This window comes from Suricata suricatta, chromosome 11, assembly GCF_006229205.1.
Source record: "Suricata suricatta isolate VVHF042 chromosome 11, meerkat_22Aug2017_6uvM2_HiC, whole genome shotgun sequence".
NCBI lineage: Eukaryota > Metazoa > Chordata > Mammalia > Carnivora > Herpestidae > Suricata > Suricata suricatta.
This window is the reverse complement of record NC_043710.1, coordinates 52,326,650-52,341,908: the sequence shown is the minus strand read 5'-3', so window position 1 is coordinate 52,341,908 and position 15,259 is coordinate 52,326,650. Positions and strand designations below refer to the sequence as shown.

The 15,259-nt window shown below is 41.6% G+C and overlaps 1 protein-coding gene across 1 annotated transcript; it reads left to right on the top strand.

The window, feature by feature from the left end:
* The first annotated feature begins 6,254 nt into the window (after positions 1–6,254).
* Positions 6,255–7,298, top strand: LOC115306370 (olfactory receptor 52H1). Its single transcript, XM_029956731.1, has one exon. It carries the CDS (start codon positions 6,255–6,257, stop codon positions 7,200–7,202), a length of 948 nt encoding a protein of 315 aa, XP_029812591.1. The 3' UTR covers positions 7,203–7,298.
* Positions 7,299–15,259: the final 7,961 nt, after the last annotated feature.

Below are 15,259 nucleotides of genomic sequence, written 5' to 3'. Positions count from 1 at the left end.
AGAGAGAGAGAGAGGGAGGGTGGAAGGAAGGCAGGCAGGCAGGCTAAAAAAGCAAGGAAGTAGCACATGTGAAGACACAGAGCCAAATGTCTCTGAACATTACAGGAACTGGAATCTGATGTGGGGGGAGGGGTTAGATAGACAGAATACAAAATGGTAAGATTTCAGAAGATTCGAAAACCAAGATCATTTTAAGGAGTGTAATATTCTAAGAACAATGGGAAGTCATAGGACTTTTATAATTTTTTAAAATTTATTGATTTTGAGAGAGAGAGAGAAGAGAGATAAGAGGTATCATGAGCAGGGGTGGGCAGGGAGAGGCAGACACAGAATCTCAAGCAGGGTCTGCTCCATTATTGCAGAGTCCAGGGTGGGGCATGATCTCACAAACCATGAGATCATGACCTGAACCAAGATCAAGAGTCAGACACTTAACCAACTGAGCCACCCAGGTGCCCCAGAAGTCATAGGAATTTTAATCAAGGGAGCAACTAAATCCAAATGATATTTTAAAACATTATCCTAAGTTTAATTTTTTTAAAGGGTTCATGATAATTTGGAGGTGGGGGTTCACTGGGCTCAGCAGCCACTCTATTGTCCTCTCTAATAAATACACTTCACCCCTCAGGTGGTAGGCAGCCTTTTCGATCAAGAAAAAACTTAATCCCTCAACCGCCTGAAGAAAAGGCAATGTCACCACAAATTAGAGACAAACCAATAGAAAAGCTTTGCCAAGGTTAAGTGAAAAAACTCTGATTTTATTCTGTGCAAAATATTGAAAGGGCAGTTCAAGCAATTGATAGGGGCCAAAACTAACATGTATAAAATATTCAAAGAGGCATAAGGAAATTTCGTCCTCACTCACTTGACCACTAAATCATTTTTTAAAAAAGTAACATGAGGGTGCTTGGGTGGCTCAGTTGGTTAAGTGTCCGACCTCAGCTCAGGTCATGATCTGGTGTTTTTGTGAGTTTGAGCCCAGCCTCGGGCTCTGTGCTGAGAGCTCTGAGCCTGAAGCCTGCTTTGAATTGTGTGTCTCCCTCTCTCTTTGCCTCTCCCCAGCTTGCATTCTGTCTGGCTGTCTGTCTGTCTGTCTGTCTCTCTCTCTCTCAAAAATAAATAAATATTTAAGAAATTAGAAAGGAAAAAAGTAACATGATTTTAAGTTAAACAAATTGCTATAGACTTGGTGGTGATTGAATTATAGAAGATACTATTTTGAAATAATTGGTCAGTACTCCTATGGGGAATCCTAGAAAGAAGGCCAGTTGTCTATTAAGCATGCATACTTTGTCATGCAAGTAAAACCATATTTGTGTGTAAAATAATAGTTTGTTGCTGATATTTAAGGAAGTGTGAAGGCTGAGGGGTGTAATTCAATTACTTAAGAGGTAGATTATGAATGAAGTGGGAAGGGGCACCAGAGCACACTCCTACTTAGTCCAGTGGAAATCATTAACTGAGACAAGAAAGCTATTTTTATTAGACCGAGCGGTTAAAACATTAAGCTGCAAGATTGCATAACCCTATGATTGGATCATGTGTTCAAATGAAACACATTCAAGTTTCCCAGAACAAGCTCTGCTCCATATAATCAACACAGGAAGGCAGATGTCTTCATAAGGGGACAAATGATACCAAAGGTAAGAACTGTAAATTTCCATGACTTAAACATACCTTCTCTTCCTGTAAGATATTGGCTAAGAAACTCCATTTCTAGTACATCAAACAAACGCTATTGTGCATTTTGACTGTTCTTTCCAACAGTTTGAGATTTAGGATTTAAAAAGATAGCCATTGGAAATGAAAGTTTGGTACCCTGTGACCAATCAGAAGGAAATATGTCTGTGGATGAGACAAACGCAGACATCTGGGAATTTGGAGGTCCAGTACTGAGGGTTATAGACCAATATCTTAGCAGGCTTAGAGACAGAGGCTCTGGCTGTGCCATCCCAGGGACAGTGACCTGGATGCTGATCTGAGGGATATATATATATATATATGTATGCATATATATATATATACATATATATATATATGAAGATGATAAAACTACAGGAAGTAGTAGATTCCAGGACTTGGAAGTGAGAACAGAGTGGGATTTAAGTGAAGGGAGGATGTGATCAGATACACAAGGCAGGAAGACCAGCAGTGCACAGAGGGGAGGGGCAGGAGAGAGACACAGGGAAACAAGCTGATCCTTTCAGAAGCAATGAGAGTGATGGAGGTAAGAATGAAGGTAGCTGGACAATGGGCTAGAAAAGGCAATGGCTTGAGAGGATTTTAAAAGGGAACAGCAACACATTTTTGTAAGAAATCCTCAATCCTCAGGAGAAGTAAAGTGACATTTGCTGATCCTGGGAACACTGAGAGCAGGGCTAAGGTGAGGTGTGGATGAAGTTTGGGAAGTGATGGATATCAAGTAAAAATGGGATGTTTAGTTAAAGACACTGCAAAGTGGCAGCTACTGGATTGTCAAGGAAACACTAACTTTGGCCATCAAAGGAAATAGCATTCAAGACATGCTCCTCTCCTACCCCTGTAGAGGCAGTGACAACCCACTTCCCGGTTTTCTGATTTTAATGCTCAGGTCGACACATGCATTGGGCCCCTAGGGGAAGGCACAAATATCCACTGTAGAGTTTATGAAAGCAGATGCTGGGACCCCACTTTGAAGACAGTAGAGCATCTTGACATGATCGGTTTGTCAAGGGTTCACTGAGCCTGTGCTGTGTTAGACATTTTCACAAGCACTGTTTTATCTAGCTTGTCACCCCTTATATAATCTCAAGAGGTAGGTACTATATTACCACCTTCTTACACACATTAAGTGTGTTGTCCAAGCCCTTTACCAGAGAAGTGAGGGCATGAGCTGGAACCTGTGGACACGTGCACAGCCATGTCCCACAGGCATAGGGGCTCATGTGTAAGGGAAAACCTAAAAATAAACAACTGTAGGCAGTAGGAACTGCTAAGCATGGACAGGGTTAACATGAACTCATTTCTACTCTCCCCTTGAGAGTGATAAGACACAGGATCCCTCAGGCCCTAACTTTTACCTTTTCCCCCCATTGAACATCAACCAGAAATAATAAATGAGCAGGAATCTACCTGTCCAGCAGTCTCGGGCTTTCCCCTCCATTTATTTCTTTGCTTGGTGTGTCTGCGCTTCCTGCAGTTTCTGGTTCTGTCAGTACAATCTTTCTCCTTCTCATCTGGCCCAATCCTCATGAGCCGGTGAGTTTTGGCTGTTTGTGGTGTGTGACCTTGACCAGGACTAGACAGAAAGAGAGGATGGGCGAACCCTCAGGACTCTGTTTCCAGGACCCATGCACTGAGATCATTGCTTCCTTTCAGGAGTGATTTCCACTTAGAAGTTCAGGTCATTGTCACGAGAATTGTGCATGTGCTCCATGAAATGGCCCAGAATAGATTTGAACAGATGCACAATTATATGCCTGAGTGAGGTTTGTCCAAGTAACTGATGTTCAGCAAACTTCTGGGTCAGCGATGTGGCAAGGATTCACTGCCCTGACCTAAAAAGTGGGATAAGTATGCAGATGTGTGTGTGTGTGTGTGTGTGTGTGTGTACCTGGACTGCTCTGATTCGTTTATATGTATCTCTCTGTCTCTGTTGTCTCTTCGCTGTGTGGTCAGGGTGAGAGGGATGATACAGATGATATAAGATATGGTCTAATAAAAGAAGGGTCACAGTCTGTGCTTACTATGCGCCCAGCACTCACTAAGGAGTGGCTTTGGGGGTATGTTTTTGTCTTTATAACAAGTGAGAATTAGAGATATTAGGCTCTTTTGAAAAGTGTGGGACCTAAGGATTATGGTTCACATACATTCACCCAAGTTGACAGTAAATGATGGAGCTGGGATGATAGTGCCCAGCCGTCTGGCTGCACAGCATATCCTTGGTGCCAATATTTTATTGCGATCTCTGGGCATCGTGTGTGTGTGTGTGTGTGTGTGTGTGTGTGTGTACCTACCAATCTATAACACACACAAAATTTAATAAGATGAATACTAATACTTTATTTCATCCATTACCTGGGTCATGATTAATTTCCCACAATTATACATCATCATCCATTACTGGTTTGTTTCAACAGAATCCAATCAAAGAATGGCTTTCATTATTCACTTTCTTAAATTTGTTTAATCTGGAAAATATTTTCAACATCTATGTGCCCCACACTCTATTGATGACTGACTCGGTGAACAGACTAGACTGTCTCATAGATGCCCCATATTCCAGAGTCATCAACCCTGGGATGACAGGCCTTAGAGTTCACTTGCCCCCTCTTTGCCCATGTGTATGTTTGTAGGTGCTTTGGATGACTGTATGAACATGTGTTGTATTTGAGTGCATGACACACAGATACAGTAGAGCAGACCCCTCCTTGCACAGGTGTGAATAAAGACTGACACACAGGAGCTGGGAGACCAGGGATTCCAAGCACTGGTTTCAGGGACCTGATGCTGGTGTTGTTCTAGGACGTGAGCAGCCTACTGATAATCTTTGCACACAAGGCTGAACACACTAATGAGAAATCTCCTGTGGGTGACAAATGGGTCCTTGGTGTCCCTCGTGCATAAGAACCTAACAAAGGTCACTCAGCTGAAAAGCAGGAAGACTCAGCAGATGGTGGTGGACTGTGGCCACCTGCTGAAGTCTGCATGTGTTCCCAGAGCCCAGAGGCCAATATAAAAGAGATGCCATGGAGGAGGGTTCTGTTGCTTCAAGAAGAGTGTTTTTACTTTAAAAAAGGGAAGTTCAGAGAAAAAGAAGAGAGTACTTTGTTTCCCTTTTACAGTACAGAGGAGTGGTGAAAGTAAGTCTGAAAACTGAGTGTAAGAATGAGCTAAAATGTGGGAGTTGGCATAAGGCAGAATGTGAGCTTGGCCTTGTCAGTCCAGGAATCAGAGGTATAGGAACATCACCATCTTCCTCTCCCAGTGCTGCTCCTGGAGTTCTTGGCCTTGCCACATGGTTGGTTATGTGTAGATTAGGTTATACATAACTTCCTATGTATTTACATCACTGGAGAAGGAAGAAGGTGAGAAAATCAGTTTTTGAAAGAGCAACTCTCCAAGTAAAAGCTCTTGAGAATTTACAGGCCAAACAGCAAGCAGTTCTGTAATTCAACTGCAGAATATGTTGTTTAAATTTCTTTTGCATGTGTTTGTATGATATGTACATTGTGTATGATGTGTATGGTGTATTCATGTGTGTAAGGTCTATGTGACTCTGTGTCACATGGAAAGAGAGGTGCTAGGGGGAGTGTATCTTGTAGGAGTATAGGTCGGTCAGTCTATTATGGTGAAATGTATGACAGAAGGTAAGGATAGGTCCAGGAATACGTCAGATTGTAAATGTAAATGTATGTGTATCTGAGAGAATATATGTGGAGAAGTCTGTGTATCTACCTAATAGGATATGAATTTATCAGGAAACACTCCTCCTTTGGACAGAAATCTCAACTGGGAGTGTTATTAGTCATAATTTTAGGATGTTATACAGCTGTTTGGTGTAAGGGTACTTGAAAATAACATTTTTGTGTGGGGAGAGGAGTAAGGAGCCATGAATTTCACTAGATGGAACTTTGCTAATTTTTATTTGTTATATGTATTAACCAGCATAGTGGAGGAACTTAGCTTGGTTTGCTGAATTGATTAGATTCTGGATGGCAATAAAGGGGTGTTGACCTTACAAATTTAAGAGCCAGAGTCATCAGGGATCTTTGAAAGAGCTAGCAAGTATCTGGGGACCAATTTTGAAATTGCACATGACAGAGCAAGCAGATCTTGTCAAGACCAAACAACTAATAATGTCTAGGAATTCACAGAAACTATTTCCATCTTGAAAAAGTATGTGTAGTAATTTTAAACTTGTATCAGTGGCATCCCATAAAATTAGAAGAGTGATCACAGCCCATCTGGAAGGCTGCCTGGAGGAGTTATGTACGTAATAGAGGTGGCCAGAAGAACAATCATATTCTCATTAGGTAGAATAACAATATGTCTCAATATATCTGAAACAATTCTGGTTTATGCAAGTTACCTGCAATTGTTTTAATACCAACCTCTTTTCCCTTCAAAGCTGTCCCATGTTGCATGATAAATCATCTTATGTTTAGGAGTCAGTAGTGATGAATGGTTGGAAGTGAGAACGACTCACATGACCCTAACTACTCTCTACTACTCTCTGTCCTCAGTCCCAGGGGCCTGTGACACCGTGTTGAACCATGGTCACTTACAACCTAAGCAATTACAACCCAGGACCCTTCATCCTTGTGGGGATCCCAGGCCTGGAGCATTGCCATGTGTGGATTGGGATTCCCTTCTGTATCATCTACATTGTGGCCATTGTGGGAAACTGCATCCTTCTCTACCTCATCACAGTGGAGCGTAGCCTTCATCAACCCATGTTTTTCTTTCTCTCCATGCTGGCCATGACTGATCTGATCCTGTCCACAGCCGGTGTTCCCAGGACACTCAGTATCTTTTGGCTCGGGGATCGAGAAATCACATTCCCAGGATGTCTTACACAAATGTTCTTCCTCCACTATAGCTTTGTTCTGGACTCAGCCATCTTGATGGCCATGGCATTTGACCGCTATGTGGCCATCTGCTCCCCACTGAGGTACACCACTATCTTGACCCCCAGGACCATCATCAAGATTGCAGGGGGCATCTCCTTTCGAAGCTTCTGCATCATCCTGCCGGATGTATTCTTGCTCACACGCCTGCCTTTCTGCAGGACACGCATCATACCGCACACATACTGTGAGCACATAGGTGTGGCCCGGCTCGCCTGTGCTGACATCTCCATCAACATCTGGTATGGCTTTTGTGTCCCCATCATGACGGTCATCTCAGATGTGATTCTCATTGCCGTTTCCTACAGCCTCATCCTCTGTGCTGTCTTCCGCCTCCCCTCCCGGGACGCCCGCCACAAGGCCCTTAGCACGTGTGGTTCCCACGTTTGCGTCATCCTCATGTTTTACACACCTGCCTTTTTCTCCATCCTTGCCCATCGCTTTGGACACAATGTGCCCCTCACTTTCCACATCCTGTTTGCCAACCTGTACGTTGTCATTCCCCCTGCACTCAACCCCATTGTCTATGGAGTGAAGACCAAGCAGATCCGAGATAAGGTCCTAGTTTTGTTTTTTACCAAGCCTACAGAATGATGTTCCAATGTGCTATGGAAAAGCTGACATCATTGTATTGGGGAGATTAATGTATTAAGAATGAGATAAAAGATAATTCTAAATAAATTGAGAGATGCTTTTGCATACAAGGAAAATGGTGTAGTCTCTATGAAGGACATTAATTATTCTATGTATAAAAAATTCCTTGATGGCATGTTTGCTTCTGGAATATGAAGTTATATAAGATATGTTCAGGAAGAAGAGGTGAAAACAGAGAGCTGAGTTAGTGTAAATGACAAAGGAATACAAATTTGGAAATTGACATTTGACTCTGTAGAGAGATTAAAGTGTGTTACACATGACAGAGACACTGAAGATGTGAGACTAGAAGTGAAACTATCAATGAAAAATTCATTATCGAGGGGATTTTTCGATGGATTTAGGACATCTATGATAATATTCAATTCTCACTAGTGTTCATGTTGTGCTTTTGCCATTCACTTTAAATGCCCTCCACCCTCAACAGACACACACATAAAATCTTGCAGTTCAAGAGCTAGGAGCAGTGCAGTCTACCGTCACTACTGTAATGGGAAGGAGAAAGGTATGTTCTCAACATCTGCATTCTAGCCCCAGTGCTGGCAGAAGAGAGGAGCTTCTAGGCTCTGAGACACACTGAGAAAGTGAGCTGCAGGGATCATGCCAGCTCAGTGAGACAGCAAAGGAGACATTTAGCCCCATGTTTAGAAGACTACTGTCTAGAGTGTGTTCCCTGGACTGGAAGAGAGAATCAAGTATAAGACACGTCAGTGCAGTGAAGGAGGGTTGAGGAGAGGAAGTCTACAAGAATGTAATACATCCATGCAAAGATGCATCTTGTTCCACAGGATTAGTTTAGAGACAACACTTCTGTGTTCAAAGAAAAATCTAGAGTACTTGCAATAAATTTTTTTTGACAATTATCCACGGATTTGGAACTATCTGTTGAGCACCCACTGAACTGCAATGTAGTTCTAAGCATCTGGGAAACAAAGGTTGATGATACAAAGACTCTGTCCTGTGTCTGTGGAGCTCATATTCTCAGGAGAGTGACACACAAGAAACAAGAGAACAAATTCTGCACTTTCAAAGAGTGACGTAACTGACAGAAAAATGCAGCAAGCACAGTGATGCACCACAAGTGGACGAGGAGGAGGACAAGGCAGAGAGGACCACAGAGGCAAAGGCCCTGGGGCAGGACACAGTGTGGCCTGACTGTGGACAGAGCAGAGGCCAGTGTGGCTGGAGCAGAGTGAGGCAGGGATGTGGGGCAGGGAGGAGGGGGAGTGTGGCCAGATCCTGTGGGGCTGGAGGTATCTGAACCTCATTCTAGGAGGAGGAACCTGAGGCCAGCAGAGTGAAGGAGACTTTTCCAAGGCACACAGCAGGGCAGTTATCAATGTGGAGCTAGAATAGAGTCAGCCAACCCCCAGTTCAGAGATGTTCCCACTTGACATAACCTCACTCTTGTGAGAAAGACAAAATGTGCAGGGATATCACAGCCTGTTTCTCTTGTTTTTGTGAAACCTCATTGTCTTAAATTAAGCCACATCCTTCTAAAGGAGGATTCCGATTTCTGTGCCAGTTGCCAGAAATGCTGACAATTCCCAAAAAGATGATCTCTTATTCTCTCCTGGTTATTTCCATCCTGCTGAGAAGATGGATGGCCAAAATTGATATTTTTAGAAGTTTACTAAGGGAGGTTAAATAAATAGATTCTGAGCTAATTTAGAAGTACATGCCCATTTCATCCTAGTTGGAACTCAAACCTGTGATTATTCACCAGCATGCATGATTCACTCCCATGAAAGCTTTAAGACCTAGAAAAAACAGAAAATGAAGGGATCGTGTCCTGCTCTATCTCCTGTACCTTCTCCCCACCCTCTGCATTTGGTCCAGTTATCTGTTATGATGTTTATACCACTCCTCCCCAGAAGAGGTCATTCATTTTAATGAATTATGGTCTCTTTTCCAGTAACTCTATGTCCTAGTGTTTGTATATGATCTTCCTGAGGAATGTCAGTGTCTGCTTTCCTACATAGGCTCCGTATTAGGATTCAACAAATAATGTGCATTTTGTGCTTTGCAGATTGTACAATACTAGTTTAATGTTAGCTATTGGTTTAGTATTTCACTAATTACCACTACCATTCTTATCTGTAAGGGAAATCTCAGCAGCATGATCAACTCTGAGCTCATCATTGTCATTTACCGTACTGTTTATGGAAGGAGAAAACAGGTTAAATCTGGTGTTTCTCTTCCCTCAAGGTTAGATCTGCTGCCTCAGCTCCCCACGACTCTTTGTGGTGACATTGGCTGCAAACATTGTGTTCCAGTGTCAGACTATAAATGAAATTTCATGTTCTAGTTGGATTTAAATGAGAATAATTAGGGGCGTCTGGGTTGCTAAGTTTGTTGAGCACAAACCTATCAATTTTAACTCAGCTCATAACCTCCAGGTCATGGGAAGAAGCCCTGTTTTGAATGCCATGCTGAGTGTGGAACCTGTTTAGGATTGTTTCTTTGCTCTTTTTGTCCCTCTTCTGTTCTCTCTCTCTCAAATTAAAAAACAATTAAAGAGAATAATTATACATATACCAGCAGGCAATTTTCTCACCCTTCAATTGTCTTATTATATATTTTTTCTCCTTGCAAATTCTTCATCCCTTATGTTAGATATGGGATTAAAACCATAACAGTAAGAAATTGAGCTGTTTTGCCTTCCCATCCTCAGAATTTAGAGCTAGCTATATTGTACGAATTTGTGGATCCATGAATGTGTCTCTGAAACTTCTCTTCCAGACATCTCACATGTCACCGTTCTTTAGGTGTTTGTGATTTTAGCCCTATTCAATCCACCATCCCATTGGGCTGTACCTTAGCCAGCCACTTGCACAGTGTACCTAGACCAGATTGTGTATATGTTTTATATATTAAGTCAGTGGCAACTAAGTATAGTTATTGTGTTCAGAAGAATACAGTAGGCCTGTAAAAATTAGTAATGGAATGGATTTATAATGTCTGTCTTAGAAGTAAGTTGGAGGTGTTTATGTCTTGCACCTGCCATTTTGAACCTATATTATTCACATAAATGTACAATGATTTTTCTATCATAATTTCAGTTCAGTAACATTCACGAATCACCTGTCTACAAAATAAAATGCATAAAAACTGCCAGTACTGATACATAGGAAGTACTACCCACTGTTGTTTACAATCAGAAAGCTCCTAGGCTGGCAAACGGAGTAGATCACCTATACAGATGCTTTGCTCAGCTAATCTTATGTGTTGGAATGACTGAGGTAGGGTGTTAGAGAAGAACAAAGGAAGCATACTCAATCATTCCTATGAGGCAAGGAAAACTTCCTGACAAGGTCCATTTCTGTGATGGTCTAGAAGCACACAAAGATGTCGAACCTCAAGAATAGGGGGAGCAGGACCTGACAGCTAGAGCGGATCACATGAGCCTAAGTAGGAAACCATGTGTTTCAAAAACTTGCAAATCTAATTTGATGGAGAAATCATCCATAGTGTGGATGGCATTGCTCAGAGAGGTTGCAGGTGTTGGGGAGTGAAAATAGGGGACTTATAAATTCATCTTCTGTGGGTATAGGAAGCTGGTTGAAATATCAGTAGGTGAGATCTATGAACTATCTCATACCTTGATGCTATTGTTGGCATTTGAAAGTTAATAATTTGTCACACATTCTTTATTTCCTCTTCCAAACCAACTGAGTAATAGTCTTAAGAGTTAGATAAATTGATATACTAATGTGAGCATTGTTCCTGGTACTGCCAGATTCAAGAATGTGACATGAGTGTGTATTCAGGTTGACTTCCTACTGTGTTATTTTCAAGTATAAACTTGGGAAGACATACCTAAGAATGAGTCAAGATCTACAAAACAACCACCTTGGCTCATTCTTCGGCTGAAGAAAACCACTGAATCACCAAAGTGAACATAACTGTATGTGGAGAGAGGCCTCTACAAAAGCTCCTCTCAAACTATCGTTAAGGAAGGACCACACTTTTCAAATCTCAAAACTGTAGAATAAGGCTTTTTAAAAATAAAACAAATCTATCAAAAAGTACAATTTGAAATAATCATAGAACACAGAGGTCTCATGTCTGTTACTATATTCAAAATCATAAATGTATCATAATAAGGATTACTATACTAAATTCGGGAAACAAATGACAGACTGTAGAAATGTACACACTATATCTTGAAAGTGTGCAAATCCTGCTAGGGATTTACCCAAGGGATACAGGAGTGCTGATGCATAGGGGCACATGTACCCCAATGTTCATAGCAGCACTTTCAATAATAGCCAAACCATGGAAAGAACAGTAGCCAAATCATGGAAAGAGCCTAAATGTCCATCAACTAATGAATGAATCAAGATGATGTGGTTTATCTATACAAAGGAATACTACATGGCAATGAGAAAGAATGAAATCTGGCCATTTGTAGCAAAGTGGATGGACATCAAGGGTGTCATGCTAAGAAAAATAAGTCAGACAGAGAAGGACAGGTACTATATGTTTTCACTCATAAGTGGAACAGGAGAAACTTAACAGAGGATCATGGTGGAAGGGAAGGGGAAAAAATAGTTGGGGAGAGAGAGGGAGGAAAACCATGAGAGACTCTTGAATACTGAGAACAAACTGAGAACTGATAGGGAGGGGGAGAAGGGAAGGGGGGTGATGGGCATGGAGGAAGGCACTTATTGGGATGAGGCTTGGGTGTTATATGGAAACCAACTTAACAATAAACTATAAAAGAGAAAAGGAAAAAGAAAAATAAATTAAAAATAAAAATTTCAATAGTGTGCATATCAGTGTTTACTATAGAGAACTTATATCATGAAATTTTGTCATTCTGTAATTATAGTTAAACAAAAAGTTATGAATGGCTTAGTGAAACCTGTATTGAGAACCTACATATACATTTTGAAGCACTGCCAGGCAGTGTGTATCATACTTAAAATGTTAATGTATCATATGAGCTTGCATCATTCTTGTTATTTTTTCTAACATAGTTTGACTTTATGTCACTGCTACTATAGGCAATAATTGATGATTGAGCCATTTTTTGTGAATTATTTGCTTAGATATTGCTTTTTACTGCTCGTAAGTCAGGAAACCTATTTGCAAAAGGTCTATTAACAATGATAGAAGACATGAAAATAAGGGCCATTATTTAAGAACATCATTTCATTATTTTAAGGACATTTATTATTTTTTATAATAGTTTATTGTCAAATTGTTTTCTGTATAACACCCAGTGCTTCTCCTCACAAGTGCCCCCCTCCCCCAACCATCACCCACTCCCCTCTCAGCTCTCGGTTCATTTTCAGTATTCAATAGTCTCTCATGATTTTTGTCCCTCTCTCTCCCCAACTCACTTTCCCCCTTCCCCTCCCTATGGTCATCTGTTAGGGTTCTCCTGTTAGACCTGTGAGTGCAAACATATTGTATCTGTCCTCCTCTGCCTGACTTATTTCACTTAGCATGACACCCTTGAGGTCCATCCACCTTGCTACAAATGGCCAGATTTCATACTTTCTCATTGCCATGTAATACTCCATTGTATAGATATACCACATCTTCTTGATCCATTAAAGACATTTATTTTTATCTTTTATTTAAATGTAAGCAAACAATGTTGCATTTTCATTATTTACCTTCTCTACTTCTTTAGTAACCACTTCCAACAATTTATGCGAGATTTACATGAGATTCAAATGATCCTTCAATGAAACAAATGGAGTCAGGATTCTTAAATTTCCATGATGTGGATTTTGTTTAATGACAAATAAAAGTCAGCACATTCTATTACATTTGTATGCTCTCCAGGGATTAATTTTTTTGCTAATGCTAATATATAGCCCTTCACTCATTTTATTGAAGAGTATTATTTTATGAAATATTTTATAACATTCTGTAGAAACTCTGCTCTTCCAAACTTCTAACTTGTATATTTACCTCTAAAACTCAACCACTAGTGAAAAATATGTGGTATGTAAGTATTAAGCATAGTAAGAATTCCAAAGTTAGTCAAATAAGAAAACCTGGCTGCCCATTCATAGCCTTAGGAGGTGAGACCAAAACTGTTTCCTACTTTCCAAAAACCCTTAAAGTTCATTCCATAGTTCACATCTCAGTAGAACTTTTCTCCACAATAATTACTACTCCACATCAGGCAGGACTTCTTATTTGTGATCAGTTTCTGTGCTATGACACAACAAAGAGAATCCTCTTGAATTTAACACATTACCTTTCATTCAATTCCAGATTCTTGCTATACCACCAATCATATTCCTCAGTTAAACTAACTTATTTTTTATAGCAAGGCTTTTGATTTATGTTTTGCTGTAAGCTCTGTAATCTTGTTAGCTACTGCAGTGTTTATCTGTTCCTATTGTAAGGACGCAGGTCTGATTCAGGCTTCCCCTGTACTTAAAGGCCAAGGTCCTGGCTTCTCCGTATCATTGGCAAATGGAAGGGTACACATTGCCCAGGGAAGGAGGGACAACTCTTGTGGCACCCAATCAGGAGAGGCCAGCTAACACCTTTGACCTTTCTAGGGGCGGGCCTAAAGATGGAGGCTAGTCATGGCCCGCCCTATGTGAGGGTCTTAGTCATGCCCTACGTGAGGGTCCTGAGCCCACTCTGTGATTGGTCAATACTCTAAATGTTGTGATTGGCTCCCACTACTGCCAGTATTGATAGGGGGGTAGGGAATGGATCATTGTACCTGTGTTGTCATTTCTTGTAACTCCCCCTTCCTGAAAAAGCCCCTATGCCGCCATGTTCCCAAGTTCGGGGCTCTTTCCATGTGGCCAGTGGGTTGGTGGAGTCTGTGAGCCCGAGCGTAAGCCAGCAATAAAGCCCTTTGCTTTTGCATGTGTGACTTGGTCTCCCTGGTAGTCTCTGGTTTCTTCTGGGGCGATATTGGAAACTTGGGCATAACACTATCACTGTTGCATCAGAATATACTTCCACACCAAACTTAAAACCTAACCCACATTTGTTGATATTGTATCCTTCATAGTTTTATAACACGTCAGAGTTAGTTGGGTTTGTCAGCAAGTGTTGAAGGACTAATTCCTCATCATGTCACTACCATATTGATATCACATGTATATACAGTAATTTTCATGCTAGCAATATCTTGTGAATCCATCAAGTGATTCTTTAAAGTCTGTTTGCTCTGTGAGGTGGCTTCTTCAACAGGACCCAGTTCCTACGCATGCAGTGGTGTGCTGTCTTTGTAAAATGGGCAGCCGGCCTAGGGCAGGTACCCCCACAACACAGTACAGGGGGGCTTCCTCGCTCAGGCTCTTAGGAATAAATCATCACGTTTGGGAGCGGGCTTGCTGTTGATGGTCTCCCACCTTCTATCAACAACTATTTCACAGTTCCTGTTACAATGTATCCACCCTCACTCCAAAAGGGAAAGGCTAGACATCAGAGGAGGTTATTGGACAATTCTAGAATATTAAAACACACTTTTGCAATAGTATAAGATTATTTTTTATAACCTGGAAGTTTGTTCTGTGCCAGTGTAAACAGAACAGTTCATCCAAACTAGGTCTGCAAACAAATCCACACCGTGGGAAAATTATTGAGAAAGATCTGTGGTTACTACATCCTCTCAAGCTCTGCTACAGGGGAAGGAGGGTATTTTTGGGGGGAGAGGTGATGCTGTGAAAGGAATGATGTCTCCTATGAGGGTCCAGCAGGACCCCATGTGGGCCCAGCAGGCTGTCCAACAGCCAGACTTTCGTCAGCTGACTGCACGCCCTGGCCTTGAGTAACTTGGTGTCCCGCTCTCCTGAGCTCGGGCGCCTGTGGGCTCCACGCTCGCTGCTCCAGCTGCACATCAGCTTTGGGAAGATCCAGGAACCCTCACCTTAGCGAGAAAATATTGGGGTCCGAATCTTTAAGTAACTTGCTGCAGACTGTGTGGGCTGGGGAGACTTATTCATTCCCAGTCCTCAGGACTCAATGGCCCAGGCTCCTCCCACCACACTGCTTGTCTGTTTACAGGG

Excerpts from the sequence above, each read along its gene's own strand:
- LOC115306370 (XM_029956731.1), top strand. The coding sequence starts at position 6,255 with ATGGTCACTTACAACCTAAGCAATTACAACCCAGGACCCTTCATCCTT.